At 45.9% G+C, this 23,471-nt stretch overlaps 1 protein-coding gene across 3 annotated transcripts in view; it reads right to left on the bottom strand.

The window, feature by feature from the left end:
• Positions 1-764: 764 nt before the first annotated feature.
• LOC113589805 (breast cancer type 1 susceptibility protein homolog) overlaps positions 765-23,471 on the bottom strand; it is a 33,396-nt gene continuing 10,689 nt past the window's right edge. For 2 of the 3 annotated variants that reach the window (XM_035533874.1, XM_035533875.1), the window contains exons 10-22: positions 16,869-17,007; positions 15,741-15,792; positions 14,002-14,129; positions 11,949-12,187; positions 11,677-11,764; positions 9,243-9,320; positions 8,989-9,029; positions 8,623-8,706; positions 7,047-7,052; positions 6,897-6,954; positions 2,981-3,051; positions 2,550-2,610; positions 765-1,271 (exon numbers count right to left, since the gene is read on the bottom strand). In XM_035533874.1, coding sequence (XP_035389767.1) covers positions 1,177-1,271; positions 2,550-2,610; positions 2,981-3,051; positions 6,897-6,954; positions 7,047-7,052; positions 8,623-8,706; positions 8,989-9,029; positions 9,243-9,320; positions 11,677-11,764; positions 11,949-12,187; positions 14,002-14,129; positions 15,741-15,792; positions 16,869-17,007 — 1,140 coding nt within the window. In that variant the 3' untranslated portion in view covers positions 765-1,176. The remainder of the gene's footprint in view (positions 1,272-2,549; positions 2,611-2,980; positions 3,052-6,896; positions 6,955-7,046; positions 7,053-8,622; positions 8,707-8,988; positions 9,030-9,242; positions 9,321-11,676; positions 11,765-11,948; positions 12,188-14,001; positions 14,130-15,740; positions 15,793-16,868; positions 17,008-23,471) is intronic. The other variant, XM_035533876.1, reaches the window with a different exon arrangement.

The raw sequence follows: 23,471 nt of genomic DNA, 5'->3' as shown, positions 1-23,471 counted from the left end.
AGCGGTTCATCGGAGGGAGTGAAGTAGGGTCCCATGGATCATGGCCCTTTGTGGACCAGATCCACCCTGGCCCAGAAGGCCTCCCTCCTTCACACCAGCCCACTCCACAAACATCTGCCCCAGCAACTCAGTTACTCGGCTTTCTTTAGCAGCATCGCGGGTGACCAAGCAGAAATCATGGAAGACCACGGATGGAAGAGCAGGTGTGATCAGCTTACCCTCTGAGGCAGACTCACCTGTGACGATGGTCACCGTCATGGTGGCTAAACGTAATGAGGGTTGACAGGGCAGTGGTGTGGTCTCAGGAAGAGCTGCCTGGGAGATACACTCCATGTTGCCAGACTGAGGTGCATTCCCATAATGCTACTCTTCATAGAGGACATGAAAGTTCTTCACGAGACTGTGTCTGTGCAGTCTAAGCCACGCTGGAGTCTACCCTCATTCGGCAAGACCTGTCTGTCCTGCACACCGAGCTCCGAAGGCTGTGGTGGATTCTACAGCTGGGTGTCACGGGCTGTTTCCACGCGTTGCCACACCCCATACTCTTCATTTTAAACAGCAAAGGATAGGCAGACAAATGAAAGTTCCATGTCTTCATGTGGAGTTCAGTGGGGTGAAGACCCTGGAGATGTGATGGAGGCTCTGCGGAGCACCGTGCGAGTGCAAACACTCAGCCTTTCAGGTCCGATAGCAGCGTCAGCATCAGGATTGGTGCGTGAAGAAAAGAACAGCAAGCACGACAGGAGGGTGTGTGTGTGTGTGTGTTTAATCTCCTCAGGTCTTAGATCAGCATGTTTTCAATGCTCTGACAAGTGTGTGCATGCAATGCTCTAGGACAATATCTGGTGAGAATTCAGAGTCCAACTGTCAGGTCTAAGTGGTAAAGTTGTAAAGTGGCAATACAGTTTTAAAAAGAAAGCAAACTAAATATACTGAGGGTTCTGTGACAGCGATCACAACAATCTTTAAAACATCTTAGACTCTTTGTTCACAAAGGCACAGAGAAAAATAAAATAAGATTTTTTTTTTTTTTTTTAAATCTGTCGATAAATAGTGGAGACAGACATGTGCAAACAGAGGGCAAATACAAAGGATGAAATGAGTCATTTCAGAACACCAGAGGAACCAATTACAGCAGAATGAAGACTTCAGCGAACTCCAGTGCCAGACGCTAGCTCAGGGTTTATAGTCCTCGGGGTTCTGGAGAGTGTAGGTTGCTATGGTATCTAGAAGCCAACTGCGGGTCACTACTGTGGCCTTCATCTGCAGAGCTGAGGAATTAAATAAAATAAGGGAAAACGGGATTAATGTCAGAGTGACCCACATCTAAGGATGTAGAGTAATAGTAAAGAGCACTCCAATTTCACTCCACGCTTACAATAACCCTCCCAACCAATGAGATCGCACCTTCTAATCTACACAGCAAAACAGTTCTGAATCACTGCGGAACTTTTAAAAGCTGGATCTCATTAGATACCTTATTACCAAGCTGCAGGGGAAATAAACAATAAAAAAAGTTCATTGTAAACCGTACACAGTGGACGGATACTGTTAAACATAACCTGGTAACTATTTGTTCAAAAAACTAGGGGTCTTGTGAGAGGAATCAGCTGTAAAATATATTCTGTATTTCTTTAGATGTAAGAATTTGTTGTACACCATTTATGAGGTCACACGATCAATCTGCGCTCCAGCTGGTAGTTTGGAAGATTTTGGAACAGTTACAGTAACGACACCATCTCAAGCTGTTTTGGACGAATTTATTTTTATGAAATGAACAACCACCATCTGCTTTGCAACGAGCGGATACATTAAGAATGACCTTAGTTCACACTGTCGCCGTAACTGAGCGATAAACATGTATTATACTGGGATGATGCATCATTATTCCGTGTAAACTACTGATGAATGGGAGCAATACCGTGGCAGCTTCCTGCAGGCTGCATTAAACCTATCTCCAGTCCTACGTGAACGCCGTGTCCGACACCAGTAAGGGTGATCAAATTGTTCAACGTCAGTCATGCATTTGTTAAAGTACCTCGCAGTCATGCATTTGCTAAAGTGCCCTTTGTCAAATAATTAGTAGTCATGTCAATGTCACAGCCTCTGCATACTCCACTCACTCAATGATGGCCTACAAATGTTCCTCTAAAACGATGAAACTGAAACTGGCACTAGCTGTCCAACAGGACACCTCCATAACAGATATATTACATTAATGTTAAAAAAGCTTCAGCAAAATCTAAACCAAATTGCCTTGCTGAGTGCTAAAATCTATCCTGATGCAACCCAGAGGATGGTGGATAGGGTGCTGCTTCTTGGATTAATTAAAAAATCCCTTGTACAGACCAAAGCAATATAAAAGTGTTTCTGGAGTGCAGACCAAAGCAATCTAACAGTGTTTCTGGAGTGCAGACCAAAGCAATCTAACAGCGTTTCTGGAGTGCAGACCAAAGCAATCTAACAGTGTTTCTGGAGTGCTGGATTTCCCATCTATGGCAGTATATACCTCTTCTGTAACGTAAAGGTTACTACAGTATATCACTGACCTCTGTAGTAAGACTGAGAATCATCAGAAGCAGGCTGCACCACCACCAGCTGACACTTACCCTGAAACACACACACACGCGCACACGAAGACAGATGCGCACATGCACGCCCACACGAAGACAGATGTGCACACGCACACCCACGTCCCCCCCCCCCACACACACACACACACAGACAGACAAAAACACACACACAAAGAAGTCAGTTGCATGCATACACATGCACAAACAAAATACAGACACGCGCATGCCCACACAGATGTCAATACACCCAAATACACACAATGACACGAACACAGAAAGAACTTCCTGTTTGGTGCATTAACCATTGAGATATGAACACCATTTTATTTCAAACTTTAAAAAGTGACCAAAAAAATGTCACACGAAGTAGCTGAATAATAAGTCTGAGGAAGCGACCATGCTCCTACCTGCCTGGTGAAAAACAGTGGATCTCTTATAACGCTAGCACCACACATCCTCACCATGTCCTCCATCTGATCTGTAAGAAAAGACAAGTATACACAAACTCACACACAAACATCTATGTACACACCTATCGATGCACACAAACACACCCAACCATCCCACCCCCCACGACACACACATTATAACTGATCCAAGTGTTACTGTAGTTAAATGCTCCTTTGTTAATGGCTACAGCCTAATCATAAAAGTCTAATCATAACATAACTTTAACACAGCAACCACAATGAATCTGCTCTCAATAAGGATCAGCAAAATATCCACAGACAATGGTTCCAACAAAGAAAATACCAAGGAGAGAGACACACACACAACATTTAGGAGCAGCACATAATGCTGATTAACACTGTAGCTTTAGTGATGGGTGTGCATGACAGACCCCATACATCTTGTCATTACACCAATGCTTTTGAGTCTCTGTAGCGGAGCGCAATGTAAAAAAAACTGGGAAACCATCAGCTAGGCACCCCCATAGCTGCAGTGCAGTCCTGCACATAAAATGAATTAAGCACCCCTACACATACCTCAACCATTGCGCAATAACCGAGCAAAAATCAGTTTAGACGTGGCTACTGGGCCGAATGCTATGGTGATATGTAAATTAACCCTGGAGGTGCCCAATCAGGCATGTCAACCGAAACTGGAGGTGATGCGGAGGCCAAGGATCCTTTTGTGGCAACGGGAACGTTTGCTACAAGATGAGATGAGGGTTAGCTAAAGGCACATGCGTAACGCACGCACACTCATCTCGCTGCCCCCGCTCTGAATAAACAAGTCAAAGTGCTTAGAATCAGTGTACGTGAAGACCACAGTTGCTTGTAATTTAGGGCCTAGGAGTGAAGATGTTAGAGTACTGTGCCTGGAACCCTGTGGAGGTATCTGTGCTCAGGGCAAAGTCATCACTGTACTGCCTTTCAAACGTATGATAAACCATGGACTATGAACTCTGAATAATACAATCTGGATTTAGGAAAAATCCTCAATTTCAGCCTGAGAACAGCCAAACGTATTAAAGAACTGAACGGGACAGTGTGCACGCACTAATTTAGCAAACACTTCAGAAGTGAACACGCTTGCCTTGGGTGAATGTTCCACATCTTAGCCAGTTTTCTTATACCTAAACTATGAATGGACATTGATCCTCCTCATTTCTCTCACTACTGTTACTCTATTGTACATCTCTGGTCGATCGTAAATGGTAGGCCTTCTCATTCTACCGATGTAATAGTCTCATATGCGGTTCGTAATGCTCCCTGAAATAACTGCACACACGCGCACATGAGCGTGCACACAAACGCACTGCAGATGACAAAAATGTGGAGTCATACTGCATAACAACGCATTGTGCACAGGGCTGGAACCAGGCCATGGCTGACAAGGTTTTTGGCTTTTTTTTTTTTTTTTTTGGACAGTATAGAGAGCTGGGATTAGGACAGGATCCAGAGCTAGAATTGGGACAGGGTCTAGAGCTGGGATTAGAACAGGGTCTAGAGCTGGAATTTGGACAGGGTCTAGAGCCAGGATTAGGACAGGGTCTAGATCTGGGATTTGGATAGTGTAGAGATCTGGGATTAGGACAGGATCTAGAGCTGGGATTAGGACAGGGTCTAGATCTGGGATTAGGACAGGGTCTAGAGCTGGGATTAGGATAGTGTAGAGAGCTGGGATTAGGGCAGGGTCTAGAGCTGGGATTTGGACAGCGTCCAGAGCTGGTATTAGGACAGCGTCCAGAGCTGGTATTAGGACAGGGTCTAGAGCTGGGATTAGGATAGTGTAGCGAGCTGGGATTAGGACAGGGTCTAGAGCTGGGATTAGGATAGTGTAGCGAGCTGGGATTAGGACAGGGTCTAGATCTGTTTTTTTAGGACAGGGTTCAGAGCTGTTATTACAACAAAGATGGGTGCGGAGCCCATCTCAGACTTGGGCCCAGGACAGGATTCAGAGCTGAGCCCAGAACAGGGTCCAGAGAGATTTTTAGGACACGGCACAAGACAGCAGGGACAAACACAAACACATGTGACCCCAGAAATCCAATGAAAGAAACACATCAAGAGAACCAACCACACCCACCCAGCAGGGGCAACTCGATGACAGAGGTGACAGATGGAACACATGCTTAAACTGAAGCATGCAAGAAGAAGTTCCTACAATCAACCACCAGATGGCAGCAGCAAGCGTGGCGAGAAGCCATATGACGCAAGTCAGCCCTGAGCTCAGACACAACCCAGGCAGCAAAAGGAGCAGGTGGCAATTGCGCAACCTCCTAGAGGCAGTCAGTTAACTTCTCCACACCAAAACAAGCACAGCCCAACAAAGCAGCAGTCAAACACCTGCAACAGGACCACATACAGCTGGCTGGAGAGTCACGTCAGAGGCCATTCGCAAGGTGCTAGACAAATGTTTACAAGCTGTTTTTTGACAAGCCACATTTCAGCATGATTGTGGAACTCTTACAAGATGTTAGGATTGCACACAAGTGTCCCTGCAAAGTTTAAACCAGGTCTACTGCAGTAACTTTAAACCCCCCCTCAGAGTCCCTCCCCTCCCAGAAGAGCTGGACCATATGAAGTGGTGAGTGGAATTAGATACCCCCTTTGAGTCCTGGTTCCTCTCAAGGTTTCTTCTTCATGCTCTATGGCGTTTTCCCTTGCACTGTCTCCTTTGGCTTGCTCACTTGGGGGCTTGGATTCGGACATGAGTAAAGCTGCTTTGTGACAAACGCTGTTGTAAAAAGCGCTAAATAAATCTGACTTTGAATTAGGAAAAGGGTCCCAGTAGCCTGCACATGATGATGTTTGGGAGTCGTAGGGAGGGTTGATCGGTAATAGAGAGCTGTGTCTGATGCATTCTAGGGGTCTAAGTGACCAGATTTAAAGTATACAACAGAACTAGAGCACAGAATACAGTGGGCATTATACAGTGGGTATTTTTCACCCAGACTGGAAATGACATCAGTTGGTACTGTTGGTACTGCAAAAATGTACATGGAATTTTATATGACTGACTGTGCTGTGATCAGCCCCGCGTGGTATCTGGCCTGACCGACTGTGCTGTGATCGGTCTCGCGCGGTATCTGGCCTGACCGACTGTGCTGTGATCGGTCTCGCGCGGTATCTGGCCTGACCGACTGTGCTGTGATCGGTCTCGCGCGGTATCTGGCCTGACCGACTGTGCTGTGATCGGTCTCGCGCGGTATCTGGCCTGACCGACTGTGCTGTGATCGGTCTCGCGCGGTATCTGGCCTGACCGACTGTGCTGTGATCGGTCTCGCGCGGTATCTGGCCTGACCGACTGTGCTGTGATCGGTCTCGCGCGGTATCTGGCCTGACCGACTGTGCTGTGATCGGTCTCGCGCGGTATCTGGCCTGACCGACTGTGCTGTGATCGGCCTCGCGCGGTATCTGGCCTGACCGACTGTGCTGTGATCGGCCTCGCGCGGTATCTGGCCTGACCGACTGTGCTGTGATCGGCCTCGCGCGGTATCTGGCCTGACCGACTGTGCTGTGATGGGCCCCGCGCGGTATCTGGCCTGACCGACTGTGCTGTGATGGGCCCCGCGCGGTATCTGGCCTGACCGACTGTGCTGTGATGGGCCCCGCGCGGTATCTGGCCTGACCGACTGTGCTGTGATGGGCCCCGCGCGGTATCTGGCCTGACCGACTGTGCTGTGATGGGCCCCGCGCGGTATCTGGCCTGACCGACTGTGCTGTGATGGGCCCCGCGCGGTATCTGGCCTGACCGACTGTGCTGTGATGGGCCCCGCGCGGTATCTGGCCTGACCGACTGTGCTGTGATCGGTCCCGCGCGGTATCTGGCCTGACCGACTGTGCTGTGTTGTGTTGTGTTGTGTTGAGTTCTTACCTGTGGTCATATCGGTGAAGGAGCCCTGGAAGCAGATCTCGTATGCTTTCATCAGCAGCTGAAAAGCCAGAAAGAGAGATGAGTGATGTCTGTTGATCTCCAACACTGTACATAAGACACCAAGAGTGTGAAATATCTGCAAATTCATACCTCCTCCTGACAATCCACCACCAAAGGGGTTAACCATTAAACCCAAAACAAAAAAACAAGTTCAGAATATTATTCAGTAAATGTTCTGTCATTATCTCATTTCCTACTGCATTAGAATAACATTAAGAAAGCTTCAACACCTGTGTAGTATACCCACTCTATAAAATATGATTAATTCCAGGCCAAAACAGAATCTAACGATAATTCACTCAATTCAGTTGTAGGTAGATGCACAAGTCAAGATACAGCATCAGAAAGCTGCCTCTTCAGTCGTTCTGCTGCCCATTTAGGAGAAAACGCGGTTAAAACACCAATCGGCTCAGGTCAGAGACGCAGTGGAACAGGAATCAAGCCTGTGCACTTCCCTCATTACTGATCTCGCATTTGCACAATGTTCCCACCATCCAGGGGCTCCAGTAACAAACACAAGATAAACAAGACTCTCCACATCACCCCGTCAGTATCAACCACCACCAGAGCTATAATGAATCCGGTTCATTGTAAATACCATCACCATGCTCTTAAAATTCTATAAATGTTTAATTCTTTATTTATTTATGTAAAACAGTGGATAGAGGGGGTAAGCTTAATTGGCAGAACACAGACAATAGTAATGTCAGAGAGACAATGCAGCACAGAATTAGTGGCAAAAATGCCTGAAATTGGTTGTCAATGTTCTGAACATCACTTCAAAGAGAAATGCGATAACAGAAATCACTGTCCTCCCTTTCATTAGGAAGCCAAAAGAATTTTGGGTAATTACAGGGAAATCTTATATATACACTTACACACACATACTCACACATGCACAAACAAACACACACACACAAACACTTCCTTTTTTCCATTTTGTTCCATATTCCAATACTCCATCACTTCTGCTGCCTAAATAACAACTATTGGAAATCAAAGTGAAATTGCACAACTAAAAGTTAAGGTAGAAGAGGAGACCACGAATCCTCTCCAATCACACAAACGCGCACGCACACACACACACACACACAAGCGCTGGTCAGAGCAGCAAAGCACAACAGTTTAGCACAGTTGCCATTCAGTGAATGAACTTAACTTACACCATGGCATTTCCTGAACAACCTAATTGGGATGATAAATCATTATTTGGTATAAACGTTTAATCAATTTTAAACTCCTGCATAGGCCAAGTCATCTTTATCAACCCCGGGCATAATATGATCAGACAACAGGCTAAGCACAGCTCCAACCCTTCATGCACAGAAGACATGTTCTTCAACATTAAGGGTGATTTAAAGAAGTGCTTTATTGTAGTTTTCCAGACATGGTCGATATTTGAGGAGATCTGCAGTTCTGTATGTTATTTAGGCACTGAGTAATTTTTAATCATTCCAGTCAAATAATCTCCTGTTTACTTAGTTTATCATCTTGAAGACTTTAATACCAAATATTGAGCTTATTAGGCTGTTTCTAATTTCTTGGTCAGGGGAATAATCTTACGTGGTGGGAACTCTCAACTTTCAGATGTTACTGAAGAACTGGACATATTTTGGACTCGTGCACAGAGAGATGGACAGTGAGAGAGCGCCATATCAGGACTTACATTATTGTCTGGAGCCGTCCGAGATTTCCGGGGACCGTTGTGCTCGTGACCATTAACGACATCTCCGCGCACTTCAAACAGTGCCTACAAAAATGGCAAATTCATCAAGGAAGGAGTACCACACACCAGGAAAACACTGAACGATTAACTGTGAAACACCCAGTGTCTTAGCCTGATTATTTCACAAGGATTCTCAGAATGGCTGAAACAATGTCTAACGGACTTTAACAGCAATTGTAACACTAACATTACATAATGTATACAGAGAACAGTGCTGAAGACCATTAGTAGTACAGCACACAGCTGATGCCTTGCTGAGAAACAATGAGACAATGAGAATGAGTGATGCGAAAGAAATAGACTTACTTCATCTAGAACTTTGCCTTGTTTGAAGCATTCTAAGATCCCTGTTGAAGAGGAACAAAAATGTTAAGTAATATTATTGCTAATTATCTGGTATGAACCACAAACATCTCAAGCGCAGCTCTGTAGTGGTGTTGGACTTACTGTTAATATAGTGAATAATAATAATAATAATAATGTAGTAAATAATAATAAAAACATGTTTTACATCCCAGTCCCACTGTGGATAAAGTCAGAAGTGCTGAAGTAGCACTTACACAGGAAGCTCACGACCCACTTCCTGCCAGCAATACCCTGGAAGTACTTCAGCGTGCGCTCACAGACCAGATCTCCATCTGTGTGGACATGAGTTTGAGGAGGTATAAAAGGGTAAACGTATGTTAGCAGCATTTCTCAAGGTAATCCTCAGGCCCATGCACATTTTCGACATAACCTGGCTCCCATCACCCCTGGACCATGCCATTAAGTGTGTAATAAGTTAGCAACTATTTAATTTAAGCACACTTAAAAGCCAAAGTACTTTCCAAACATGAACCAGATTGTCACACCACCTGTTCCTACTTATACTTGTCTTTCACGCACAGCAGATACACTGACATCACTGCACAGACCTCAACCAGTGTTGCCCAACGGTTGCTGAACGCCAACTGATGAAAAATCATGACGTGACTGGGATGTTCAGAAGTTTCAGTGCACACATGGCTGAGGCCATGCCCCCTTTAGCTCACACCAACACAGTGGGCGTGCCAGAGGTGACCGACGGGCGGAGCTCAGAGAGCTTGACAGAGCACGCAAAGCGTCTCCATGATGTAGGCAGGTACATGTGCACAAGCCAGGCCACCTTCTATTGTATTCTGTAATGAACTGAGATCCAAATGCAGGGTAATGTGTTTGATTGACGTATGAGCAATGCGCTTGAGCAATCATTTCTTTGTAGCACATAATAATCGGGCCGCAGCAGTGTCAAAAATAGCCCCAAGATTTTTCATCTGTATTTTCAAGTACGGTGTGTGAGAGCCCAGATTTTCCCACAGGCTTGAGAAGCCAAACAAAACTTCTGTTCTACTTTCAATTAGTTGTAAGAAACTGTTGGTTATCCAATTTTTAATATGTCATATAGTAATAGAGTCTTATTCCAAAACACTTGACCAGGCTTACATATGTTTTGTAATGAAAAGAGTACGGATATTGAAAAGAGAATGAGTCCTAAGATGGACCCCACAAATCATAGTGGCAGATTAAGACAGATACTTTTCAATATTAACCAGCAATATTCTATTCAGTGATTAATGTAGGAAATAAACCAGTTTAGTGCCAACCCCCTAACGCAGACACAGTGTTCCAAACACACAGTGAGTATATCCAGCAGTACAACAGAACCAGGACAGAAGAATCACTGGAATCAAAATTCACTTTTAACAGGTCAGTAGTGTGAAAAGGCCCCTCCAGCGCGCACACTGAGCACCTGATATGGGCTGACGGGGTCCCAAGGACCAGAATATAAAAAAAACCAATGAAGCATAAAAAGAGCACAAGGATAATGGCAAAGCAGCCGCTTCAAATGCTAGGGAAAGCCTGACCGCGACTCCCTCAGCCTTCTGTGGCAATCAGAGCGTATTCCTTTTAACATTTTAAAGATAAAAGGAGTGAAGTAGCAGCATCCACGGTGATGCTAGTTTATTCTAAAAATTTGATTGTTGCAACTTATCAGAAATGTGAATCTGTTTTAGAGCGCGGGAATGTTTACGTTTTGGGATTTGTGTCTAAACAGAATAATAACTTTTTCTTTTTTTTTTTTTTAATAATCAATCATGAATGTTGTATTGCTTTCTATAACCCGTGTGCATTTCAGATCACTAAATATTTCAGTATTTCAGGGGGCAGTTCAGCAGGGGGATGTCTGAGAGGGCCGCACATTCCAAACTCAGATAGGGCCCACCTCCGGAGGGCAGTAAAGCAAGACAGTAAAGCAAGACTTCCCCAAAGGCATGAGAACGTGACACTGTGAGCATTATCTCACCAAGTGAGAAACAAACCCACACCAAGTTTTGCAACTGAAATTTCTGGTCAGACTTTGTTCATTAAAACCCAACCGCCGAGTGTTCATATGCAACTGTCGTCCACGTGCTGTCTAGTGAGTGTAACAACCAAGTCATGCCAACATAAACAAAAAATTCCCCTGAATGAGTGTGCCCTGATAAATGTACTTATCGAAGAGTTTAGAGGGTCATTGGTTCTAAGAGTTCAGAGGTGAATTTTACAGTAGGTGCCTCATTCCTTACATCTTCAGCTGCTACATATTTTTCCTCTCTGTTTTGCGTTTTTCTGCCACGTGAAGCTCCCCAGTGTTCCGGCTTCAGGTCTTCCTCCCCAGAACGATGAACTTCCAGAGACAGTTGCCGCGGTAACAGTGCCATTAAAAAGATTTTCTTAATGGCACTTGCTAATGTGCAGCTTTGGAATGGGGGTGGCTTTGATATAAAAATAATTCACATGGAGTAATTACTACCTGCAGAGTGTGCATGCGCGTGTATTTAAAATCACATTGGTTTGGTGTGGAATGTGATCACTCTTAGAATGAGGGAAAAAATAAATCACTACCAAACACAATATTTACAGTCCCCTAAACAACACAAAAGAAACATAATGGATGGATAAAGAAAGAAATAACGACAAACGGACACCCCTCACCGGTCTTGATAATGACATGAGTTGTGCTTGGAGTCATCTGTCTGCTTAAACTGCCACCTCTCTTCATCACAAATTTCTTCACCAGGCCCTGCACGCACAAGGGACGGCACATATACGGATAAATACTGGACGTAGACAAGGACAACCATGATGTACTCAAAACCTGCCTCCACTGTTATTAAAGCATCAGGTCCCAGATAGTGATGTTGCAATAGCTTCAAATCTCACACACACCCACACCCACACCCACCCACACACACCCACAGTCTTACCAGTTCACTGGCAGTGAGTCCAGACGCCACAAGCTCCATCTTGTCAGCGGTGTTGCTTCTGCCTGGTCTGCACACACCTGGCTGGGCCACTCCTCCACAAGGTCTCCCCTTCTCTCGCTCCTCCTCCGACACGGCGGGTGCACCCTCTGACACAGCTCCAAGACCTTTGACCTCTAGCGCCACCTCTGACTGGGTCGTCAGCCTTTCGCTGTTGCCAGACCTCTGACCGGATCGCAGCCCTGTTAGTTGAATACGGGAACACATGCTCTGAACTGCCAGTCACATTTTTTTGCTTCATTGAATACTTATGCAGAAACCTTTTAACACAGGCCAGGGTTGGCGCATAAGTGCTTCGGATAGGTCCTTTAATGCTTTAACAATTTTAATCCGTGCTTTAAAAAAATCCCTTTGCAAAATGCATCTGAAATTAGAAGTTTCAATTAACGAAGAAAGTCTTTGTTCAGATCTGTGCCCATGAGCAGGGTGTCGTAACCCCAAGCACAAGGCACTGCGTTTGCAGGAGGCGGAGTTCTCGCACCTCGGCTGGAAGTTGGCATCCTGCTTTCTGCTCCGCCTCCGCCTCCGCCCGTCTCCCCGGAAGAGCAGTCTCCTCACAATGGGATCACAGCGGAGGGTATTTGCCATTGCAAAATACAAAAGCCATTCCGACAGCCTGTTACGCAACGTTTTAATGGCTCACGGAAACGTCCGAAGACTCTCAGATGTCAAATAAACGCATGACTAAACGGAGATGTATTCCGAGTGGAGATGCGGAGTTTCGATGCAGATTTTGTTGTGCTTGCTGTTGCTCGGGTAGCAGAATAATCTTACTACTGGAGGCAGCGAGTTTAGAATGTAAATCAGCAAAGATCTGAATGTTTTCAAGACGAGAGTGGTAATCAGGACCCAGTATAGTGAGAGAGGAACTCACACATGCAAAAACGAGCAAGCACAGACACACATAGATCTTTTTGCTTGTAAACAAAGATCCATGACACTACAACCACATTAAAAACTCAGAATACAGGGAAGAACGCTTCCCCGTGCATCCGCACGCACATGTACGCACACATGCAGCATTTGCATGTCTCGCTACATTCAAGCTACATTTAAGTACCAGGACAGACAAAACCTTTGGATGGATAAAACATTTGAGTGGATGAAATATTTGGCCAACATGGACCTATGCACTGAGATCTACTTGCAAAAACCCAGAACAAGGCAGCGGAAAGCAGAAAGCGGAGTGACACGCAGCCACACCGGTATTGAGCAGATGGTTACACAGACCCTTAAACTGGTGCACAGCTCCTCAAACTGGTACACAGCCATTCAAATTGGCACAGAGCAGATGGTTACACAGCCACTCAAACTGGCACAGAGCAGACTGGGTCGCAGAGGAGACTGGCACAGTGTAAGCAGAGTAGCACACAGCCACTCAGATTAGTACAGATTAGTACTTAACGGCCCAGACTGGCACAGAGCAGACTGGCATGCAGCCACCCAGACTGGAAGGCTTCCTCAGCTGAATAGAGGCAATGATGTTTAGTTGTGCTTCTCACATAGCAAATGACTTTTTCACTAAAAACATAACAAATGCAGACATTTTAGAAGAATGAGACTTCTTCATTGGCTTTGTGATGGAAAATAGCTTGAAAGCCTTGAAAGTACAGACAGCAAAGGCTTTGCGCACTAATTATACATTACGTGCGCGAGAAGTGGATGAAAGCGCACTGCCAGAAAGCTCGTCGTGCATGCGCAGCAGGGGTCCCGCGGGTCCTGACAGCAGCTGAGGAGCAGAGCCACGGCACCACGCGGTACCCACGCAGGTGAAGTGCCCACACAGGCAACATACCCAAAGGCGAGGTGCCCGGCAGACGGGGTGAACGCTGCCCGTCATGGGCATCTCGGACGGCACAGCACTCAGCAAAAACCTGGAGCGCTACAAGAACTCAGCCATGCGGATTTGAGAACGTACGATGTCTTAGTGACTGTACATGTGAAAAATGGCGTAATGAGTCTAAGAGTGGTGTGGCGAGCATTTTTACAGCCTTACCCTTCTTTGCGTGAGCTCTGGGGACAGGAGGCCAGGTATGTGGGATGTGTGGGGCATTCGAGGCGTGGAGCGGTGCAGGGCCCTGAGGCAGACAAGCAGGACCCGGGGCAGAGTGAGGGCCACTCAGTCTGGAGAGAAGACGACAATGGGGCATTAACCCTTAGATGCACAACTCACGGCCCGGGGAAATAACAGGGCAAAAACATTTGTTAACAGAAGACATATATTCTAAACATACTAACCTGATGTTGTAAACATATTATGTTTTACATATTATATTTTGAACAGGACTGGCAACATGATCATGTTTAATTGTTTATCTTTTTTTTTTTTTGAGATATCAAAACCCAACATTTAATAATGCTTTGAACACAAAGCATAAGAACATCATGTCGCATTTTATTATTGTGATGACGTTTAATTATTAACTGTAGGGCTCCTACACCATGCCTTACTGTTTCACAAATGCATTGTAAAGTTATGAAGTCACAAAATAATAATATAATATGCAGTGTGTATGCCAAAAATATGAAATGTAAATATAAAGTAGAGAGTTGGCAGCATGGTTCTCTCTGTCACTCAAGCAATACCAGTGTGTGGCTACTCCACAGAGGATAAAGTGTGTGTGTGTGTGTGTGTTTCAGGGTGGGAGGTATAGTGGAGTGAAAAGTGCTAAATTATGGTGGCAGAAACATTATACCCCTCTTAGCACTCAATGATCAAGAAAACCACTAATGACTATTTTTCCCCAAATCCCACACTTGAGATTATCCACCTCCCTACAGAGATCAGATATCACCCTCCACACACACACACACACACACACACACACACACACACACACACACACCCACACACACACCCACCCACACACACCCACCCACACACACCCACACACACACACCCACACACACCCACACACACCCACACACACCCACACACACACACACACACTCTTCTGTACACTTGCATACGCTGGCATTCACGCTCATGCACAAATAGACACCCACACGAATGTGCATACACGCGCAAGCACATGCATAATGTTGATGAGTAGGTAAAGTACCCGGTGGAAGTATGACAGCTATGGTTTTTAGCAGAATAGCTTATATACCCATCTGTAATTTACATAGGTGTTTGAAATTTACAGACATGTCTAATTTATATACCACAGACGCATGCGTAAATTGCAGCGTATTTTGCATACCCCTCTGTAATTTACATACACATCTCTAATTCATATACCCCTCTGTAATTTATATATGCCTGTATAATTTACATATAAATCTATAATTTTCAAGACATTCTGCAATTAAGTACCCAACAATTTACATACCTACCTTACATATATGGCACTTTTATTTCTAACTGTAATTTGTGTCCCTCTGACATTTATGCACCTTTCTGTAATTTACATCACTGTGTGTACTTTACCTGTTCACAATTTATGTACCTGTCTATAATTTTCTTTTATAATTTGTGTCAATCTGGAATTATGGACCCATCTGTAATTCATGCACCTATCTATAACTTGCCCCTGTGTGTAATTTACATATCCATGTGTTATTTATGTAGCTGTCTGTAATCTCATACGTAATTTACGTACCTGTAATGTACATTAATTAACCATCTTACATACGCACACATTTATCATTTTCATACCCTTCTGCAAGTTTCTGCAGCCCTAGGTAATTTCCGTAACCTTCGGTAATTTATGTACTCCTCTGTAATTTACATACCTGTCTGGTTGTCTTTCAGGCTCATGCTGTGCGGCTTCTCTAAGGTCAGCACCTGTACAAAAAAATGAGGAAGGTAGTGATGAAAGCACTCATTACAATCAGATTTCTGTCTTGTACACAACCCAGCACACACGCGCACACGCACACAGATTCAGGGGCTCAAATTTGATGGCTCTGATTCTTATTAGACCCACATATAAAACAAATCTAAAGCATAAAAACAAGTGTGTCTGCTTCCTCATCTATAAATGTTTGTTTGCCATGATGAAATTATTTGAGAGGAGATAATTTGATTTGATATTGAGGTGGCACGCCTAACCACACCTGCCGATCACGTGATCAGTCCCACCACACTGGCTGATCACGTGATCGGTCTAACCACACCTCTTTTTGCAACTGTGCCATTCCACACCACATTAGCGCATCTGAAAATAGAACATACCTACCACGCCCACACATACCTGCGACGCTGTCTGACGAATTTTTTCTGCGCTTGCGCCATGCCCACAAAAATAGAGCCCCATGACTGGTACTCCAAGTTAGAGCGAAACAATGCATTTTCCTTGTTATAGCTCCAAGAAGGAAGGATATTTTAAGGAGCCTATACCGGCTTTGCAGCTTAAAACGAACACATCAGCAGGACTTGCTGGAACACAAAGTCTTCTTAACACGAGTCTTAAACCAATCTAATTCACAGCCACCCAAAACTGGTGCAAGTCTCTGGCCTATGCTGTAGCACCAGTCTACATTAATATCGCAGATTATGAACCCTATTCACTCAAACAATCTTTATTTGAATACTAATTATATTAAATAGTTATTTTTAATGAAATAAAATAATATGTTTGGCAGTTGTGGTGGCGTTTGTTGGCTGTGCTGTGAAGATTATTGCCAGTGGGAGAGATTTTACTGGCTGTGCAGTGATGTAGAGGACACTGGCAGTGTAGGTGGTGTTTACTGGCAGTGGAGGTGGAGTTTACTGGCAGAGGGGAGGGGCTTGTCAGTAAGGTGAAGTTTATGAGTACTGGAGGCGTTTCATCAATGGAGCGCCTTCCAGATCTGCATGAGTACAGAATAAAGAACTGAGGTGTGCAGGTGTAGCCCGGAAACGCGGGCCTGGGACGGCACCTGGGCTATGGTCTGAGGGAAGGCGGCCAGGGTCGTCGGGGTCGGGTCTGGCTCCAGAGTCCGAATGCTGAAGAGCCTCCGACACCACGGCCATCATCCTTCTCAACCTACACAGCTCCTGCTGCATCTCCTCTCGTTGCTGAGAGAGAGAGAGAGAGAGAGAGAGAGAGAGTTTGTGAGTGCCGGGGGTAGGCAGAGATTTCGTTTTTAACTATTTATAGCACCTGAAAGGACTTTAAACTAAAAGAATCCTCAGCAGGAGCAAAAATCTAACCTTTCCTTGCTTTCACATGCCCAAACCTCTAAACACTTCAACCAAATTACTGCACTGCCCACATTCCATTAAACAGATGGCTACGCTGGGCTTTTGGGAAGTGAAGTTTATTTGCCATATGCACTGCAAAAAACCAAACCCCTGGGGAATGCCCGTGAGCTGAACAAGGCAATGAGTTCAGAGACACTCCACAGAACAATGAAGCCTCTCCCTCAGGCTACAAGAAGGACATGGTACAACGACAGGCACTTTTAAAACAGAAAAAAAAAAAGTGTTTTACAGCCATTATCCACTGCTGACCAAGCCTCTGCACAGCTGTGCCATTCCTGATGTTAAATGTGCCCCTACAATGAATGTAAACCCATGGTTCCTCTATGGAGAGATTTTTTTAATATATATATATATATATATATATATATATATATATATATATATATATATTACACACACACACACACACACACACACACACATATATACATACACACATATACATACACACACACACACACACACACACACAAAATATTGCCAAAAGTATTCGAACTGTCGGCCCACCCTTTGCAGCTCTAACAGCTTCAACTCTTCTGGGAAGGCTTTCCACAAGGATTGGGAGATTGTTTATGGGAATTCTTTACCATTCTTCCAGAAGCGCATTTGTGAGGTCCGACACTGATGTTGGACGAGACGGCCTGGCTCCAATTCTCTGCTCTAATTCATCCCAAGTGTTCTCTCAGGTTGAGGTGCAGGCCAGTCAAGTTCCTCCACACCAAACTCGCTCATTCATGTCTTTATCGACCTTGTTTTGTACACTGGTGCACAGTCAAGTTGGAACAGGAAGGGGCCATCCCCAAACTGTTCCCACTAAGTTGGGAACATGAAATTGTCCAAAATCTCTTGGTATGCTGAAGCAGTAACAGTTCCTTTCACTGGAACTAAGAGGCCGAGCCCAACTCCTGAAAAACATCTCCACACCATAATCCCCCCCTACCAACTTTACACTTGGCACAATGCAGTCAGCCAAGTACCGTTCTCCTGGAAACCACCAAACCCAGACTCGTCCATCGGCTTGCCAGATGGAGAACTGTGATTCGCCACTCCAGAGAACAGGTCTCCACTGCTCTAGAGTCCAGTGGTGGCATGCTTTACACCATTACATCTGACGCACTACCCTGCGCTTGGTGACGTAAAGCTTGGATGCAGGTGCTCGGCCATGGAAACCCATTCCATGAAGCTCTCTACGCACTGTTCTTGAGCTAATCTGAAGGTCACGAAGTTTGAAGGTCTGTAGCGACTGACTCTACAGAAAGCTGGCGAACTCTGTGCGCTATGCACCTCAGCATCCACTGACCACTTTGTGGCTGAGTTGCTGTCGTTCCCAATCGCTTCCACTTTGATATACCACTGACAGTTGACTGTAGAATATTTAGTAGCAAGGAAATTTCACGACTAGATTTGTTGCACAGGTGGCATTCTATCACAGTACCACACTGAGCTCCTGAGAGCAACCCATTCTTTCACAAATGTTTGTAGAAGCAGTCTGCATGCCTAGATGTTTGATTTTATATACCTGTGGCCATGGAAGTAATTGCAACCCCTCAATTCAATGATTTGGATGAGAGAGAGAGAGAGAGAGAGAGAGAGAGAGAGAGAGAGAGAGAGAGAGAGAGAGAGAGAGAGAGAGAGAGAGATAGAGCTCCATGGCATATTTTTAATCATGTTCTTATTAGTTAAAAGCAGAACAGCTACTGAGTGGCCAGTTGTTTTTTGTGAAATTCTACATTGTCACAACTTGAACAGGTCTAGCTAAACACACCTACAGGCCATAACTGTAATTTGACTTTGGATATTAGTTGAACAAGTAAATATTTGGTTTGCATTACCACTTGAAATAGCTACTAAATTGCATAAGAGAAAAATACGCGTTTTTAATGGTTTAGTGCTTTTCTGTAATGTGTGTCTTGGTCACGGCGTTGGCCAGGCCCTGGTTTTCAAACTGAGAGGTATGAGAATATCTGCAGGTAAAAAGTGGAAAAGGTCCATAATCCTGTATTTTTGATAACATATTTTTATGTTCTTCAGTGCATTAAATAGTCATCACGTATGCTAAAGTAACACGTGGCATGAGGCAGGAGAAGTAGCAGTGTAGCATGTTTACGTTGACGATGCCGAGTGGTCTAGTATGACTTATGGGCAATCAAAACAGAGGGGGTCACAAACTCCTACCTACATTTCTAGGAAGTCTCTCAACACAAATGGGATGAGAGCTACTGGAAAAAGAAAGTGCAGACAATAACAGACAGAAATTTGTTTTGAATGGTATTTTGGACAAGTTAGCAGTGAGATAACTGCCCAGTCACACATACATGACCAACTGTGAAACCATGACAGTGCAACAACCGCTACATCCTGTCCTCTCCACTCCAACCGCCGGTGCTCTGGTTGGTGCCATTTCCTAGATACAGCTTCAGTGGAACAGGACGTTGGGGTGGTACGTGGAACATCACTGTGGGTTTGAAAGACAAAAGTTCCCGGTCATCTTATTAACGTGCTGAGCGGAACCTAGTAATGAGTGAAAGAGGGCAAATCTGGTGCATTATGAGTGAAAACGTCATTTTAATCAGGCTAGACAGTGTGCACATGACTCAAAGGGGCTCGGGAGATCCAGGACAACTAAGGATCAAATCAAGTGCTCATCAGTGGCCAGAGATTTTATTTTACCTGCATGTTAAATGGTGAAAGGAGCAAAAAAAAAATGAATGCAAGACCGGTACTATTTTATTTCTGGGTATTTATATATTTAAATGTCAATCTTTTCAGATAATAAAATGGGTGGGCAAAAGTATGTTGATACATCTTAAATTGTAAAACATGGCATTTGGCATGTGAGCAGCATCTCTGCCAGGTTTGTTGGTAACCAAGCCCTGGACAGTGCATCTGAACGAGCTCTCGTGCAGAGAGGCAGATAAGATGTTCATGTTCAGATGTTCATCTGTTGGTCCAATCATTAACAAAAGATGTTTATGTACGTCACTGTGTAGGTCCAATCACTGTCCACAGATATTTATGCACCTCAATGTGTTGGTCCAATCATTGTCCACAGATGTTTATGTACCTCAATGTGTTGGTCCAATCATTGTCCAAGATGTTTCTGCACGTCAATGTGTTGGTCCAATCATTGTCCAAGATGTTTCTGCACGTCACTGTGTAGGTCCAATCATTGTGCAAGATGTTTCTGCACATCACTGTGTAGGTCCAATCATTGTGCAAGATGTTTCTGCACATCACTGTGTAGGTCCAATCATTGTCCAAAGATGTTTATATACGTCAATCTGTTGGTCCAATCATTGTCCAAGATGTTTATGTACGTCACTGTGTAGGTCCTATCATTGTCCAAGATGTTTATGTACGTCACTGTGTAGGTCCTATCATTGTCCAAGATGTTTCTGCACGTCAATCTGTTGGTCCAATCATTGTCCAAAGATGTTTATGTACGTCAATCTGTTGGTCCAATCATTGTCCAAGATGTTTCTGCACGTCACTGTGTAGGTCCAATCATTGTCCAAGATGTTTCTGCACATCACTGTGTAGGTCCAATCATTGTCCAAAGACGTTTATGTACGTCACTGTGTAGGTCCAATCATTGTCCAAAGATGTTTATGTACGTCACTGTGTAGGTCCAATCATTGTACAAAGATGTTTATGTACGTCACTGTGTAGGTCCAATCATTGTACAAAGATGTTTATGTATGTCAATCTGTTGTCCAATTACTGTCCACAGATGCTCATGTACATCACTCTGTTGGTCTAACAGATGCCACTGCCAGGACTGCGCCTCCATTCTGTTTAGAAAATGTATAGTTGACACCTGCCCCCTCCTTTACTTTAGACCAGGTCTATATATGTCTCATCGGTTCCAGATTTCAACACTTTGGTGAGTATTTATTTGTAAAAGAATTAGTGTTTAATTATAGTTACCACTCCTGCATTTTGAAAGTTGATCATTTCAATGATAGATGTTTAAGAAATATTTTCTTACAACTCTTATCAATGTTCTCTCATCATCTGCAGTAAATTTCATGGCTGCTTGGTTGTTGCTTATTGTCATGTAATCAATGGTTCCTTTCTTTGTCAAAACATTGCAAAAGGTTCATTTCACAACTCAGTGTGTCTCCGATTATGATGTTTTGATTGGATCCCTCTCTGATGTCACCATCCAAATTGCTTTCCACAATGCTTTTTTATTTAAAAAAAATTTTTTTTTAACATCAATGACGTGAGTCACAAGATGCAAACCAGTCTAAACGGGCAAATCCACCACTACACTCACCGTCAGCTCGGCCCCACACACACACACTCACTCACTCACCGTCAGCTCCACCCCCTGCCACACACACTCATTCACCGTCAGCTCCACCCCCTGCCACACACACTCATTCACCGTCAGCTCCACCCCCTGCCACACACACTCATTCACCGTCAGCTCCGCCCCACACACACACACTCGTTCACCGTCAGCTCCGCCCCACACACACACACACACACTCGTTCACCGTCAGCTCCGCCCCACACACACACACACACACTCGTTCACCGTCAGCTCCGCCCCACACACACACACACTCGTTCACCGTCAGCTCCGCCCCACACACACTCGTTCACCGTCAGCTCCGCCCCACACACACTCGTTCACCGTCAGCTCCGCCCCACACACACACACACACACTCGTTCACCGTCAGCTCCGCCCCACACACACACACTCGTTCACCGTCAGCTCCGCCCCACACACACACACTCGTTCACCGTCAGCTCCGCCCCACACACACACACACTCGTTCACCGTCAGCTCCGCCCCACACACACACACACACACTCGTTCACCGTCAGCTCCGCCCCACACACACTCGTTCACCGTCAGCTCCGCCCCACACACACACACACACTCGTTCACCGTCAGCTCCGCCCCACACACACACACTCGTTCACCGTCAGCTCCGCCCCACACACACACACTCGTTCACCGTCAGCTCCGCCCCACACACACACACACTCGTTCACCGTCAGCTCCGCCCCACACACACACACACTCGTTCACCGTCAGCTCCGCCCCACACACACACACACTCGTTCACCGTCAGCTCCGCCCCACACACACACACACTCGTTCACCGTCAGCTCCGCCCCACACACACACACACTCGTTCACCGTCAGCTCCGCCCCACACACACACACTCGTTCACCGTCAGCTCCGCCCCACACACACACACACACACACACACACTCGTTCACCGTCAGCTCCGCCCCACACACACTCGTTCACCGTCAGCTCCGCCCCACACACACACACACACACACACTCGTTCACCGTCAGCTCCGCCCCACACACACACACACACTCGTTCACCGTCAGCTCCGCCCCACACACACACACACACTCGTTCACCGTCAGCTCCGCCCCACACACACACACACACTTGTTCACCGTCAGCTCCGCCCCACACACACACACACACACACACACACTCGTTCACCGTCAGCTCCGCCCCACACACACACACTCGTTCACCGTCAGCTCCGCCCCACACACACACACACACACTCGTTCACCGTCAGCTCCGCCCCACACACACACACACACACACACTCGTTCACCGTCAGCTCCGCCCCACACACACACACACACACACACTCGTTCACCGTCAGCTCCGCCCCACACACACACACACACTCGTTCACCGTCAGCTCCGCCCCACACACACACACACACTCGTTCACCGTCAGCTCCGCCCCACACACACACACTCATTCACCGTCAGCTCCGCCCCACACACACTCGTTCACCGTCAGCTCCGCCCCACACACACACGTTCACCGTCAGCTCCGCCCCACACACACACACTCGTTCACCATCAGCTCCGCCCCACACACACACACACACTCGTTCACCGTCAGCTCCGCCCCACACACACACACACACACTCGTTCACCGTCAGCTCCGCCCCACACACACACACACTCGTTCACCGTCAGCTCCGCCCCACACACACACACACTCGTTCACCGTCAGCTCCGCCCCACACACACTCGTTCACCGTCAGCTCCGCCCCACACACACACACACACACACTCGTTCACCGTCAGCTCCGCCCCACACACACACACTCGTTCACCGTCAGCTCCGCCCCACACACACACACACACTCGTTCACCGTCAGCTCCGCCCCACACACACACACACACTCGTTCACCGTCAGCTCCGCCCCACACACACACACACACTCGTTCACCGTCAGCTCCGCCCCACACACACACACACACTCGTTCACC

Source organism: Electrophorus electricus, chromosome 14, assembly GCF_013358815.1.
Source record: "Electrophorus electricus isolate fEleEle1 chromosome 14, fEleEle1.pri, whole genome shotgun sequence".
Classification (NCBI taxonomy): Eukaryota; Metazoa; Chordata; class Actinopteri; order Gymnotiformes; family Gymnotidae; genus Electrophorus; species Electrophorus electricus.
Note: the sequence above shows the minus strand (reverse complement) of the source record. Positions and strands in the feature narration are given on the sequence as shown.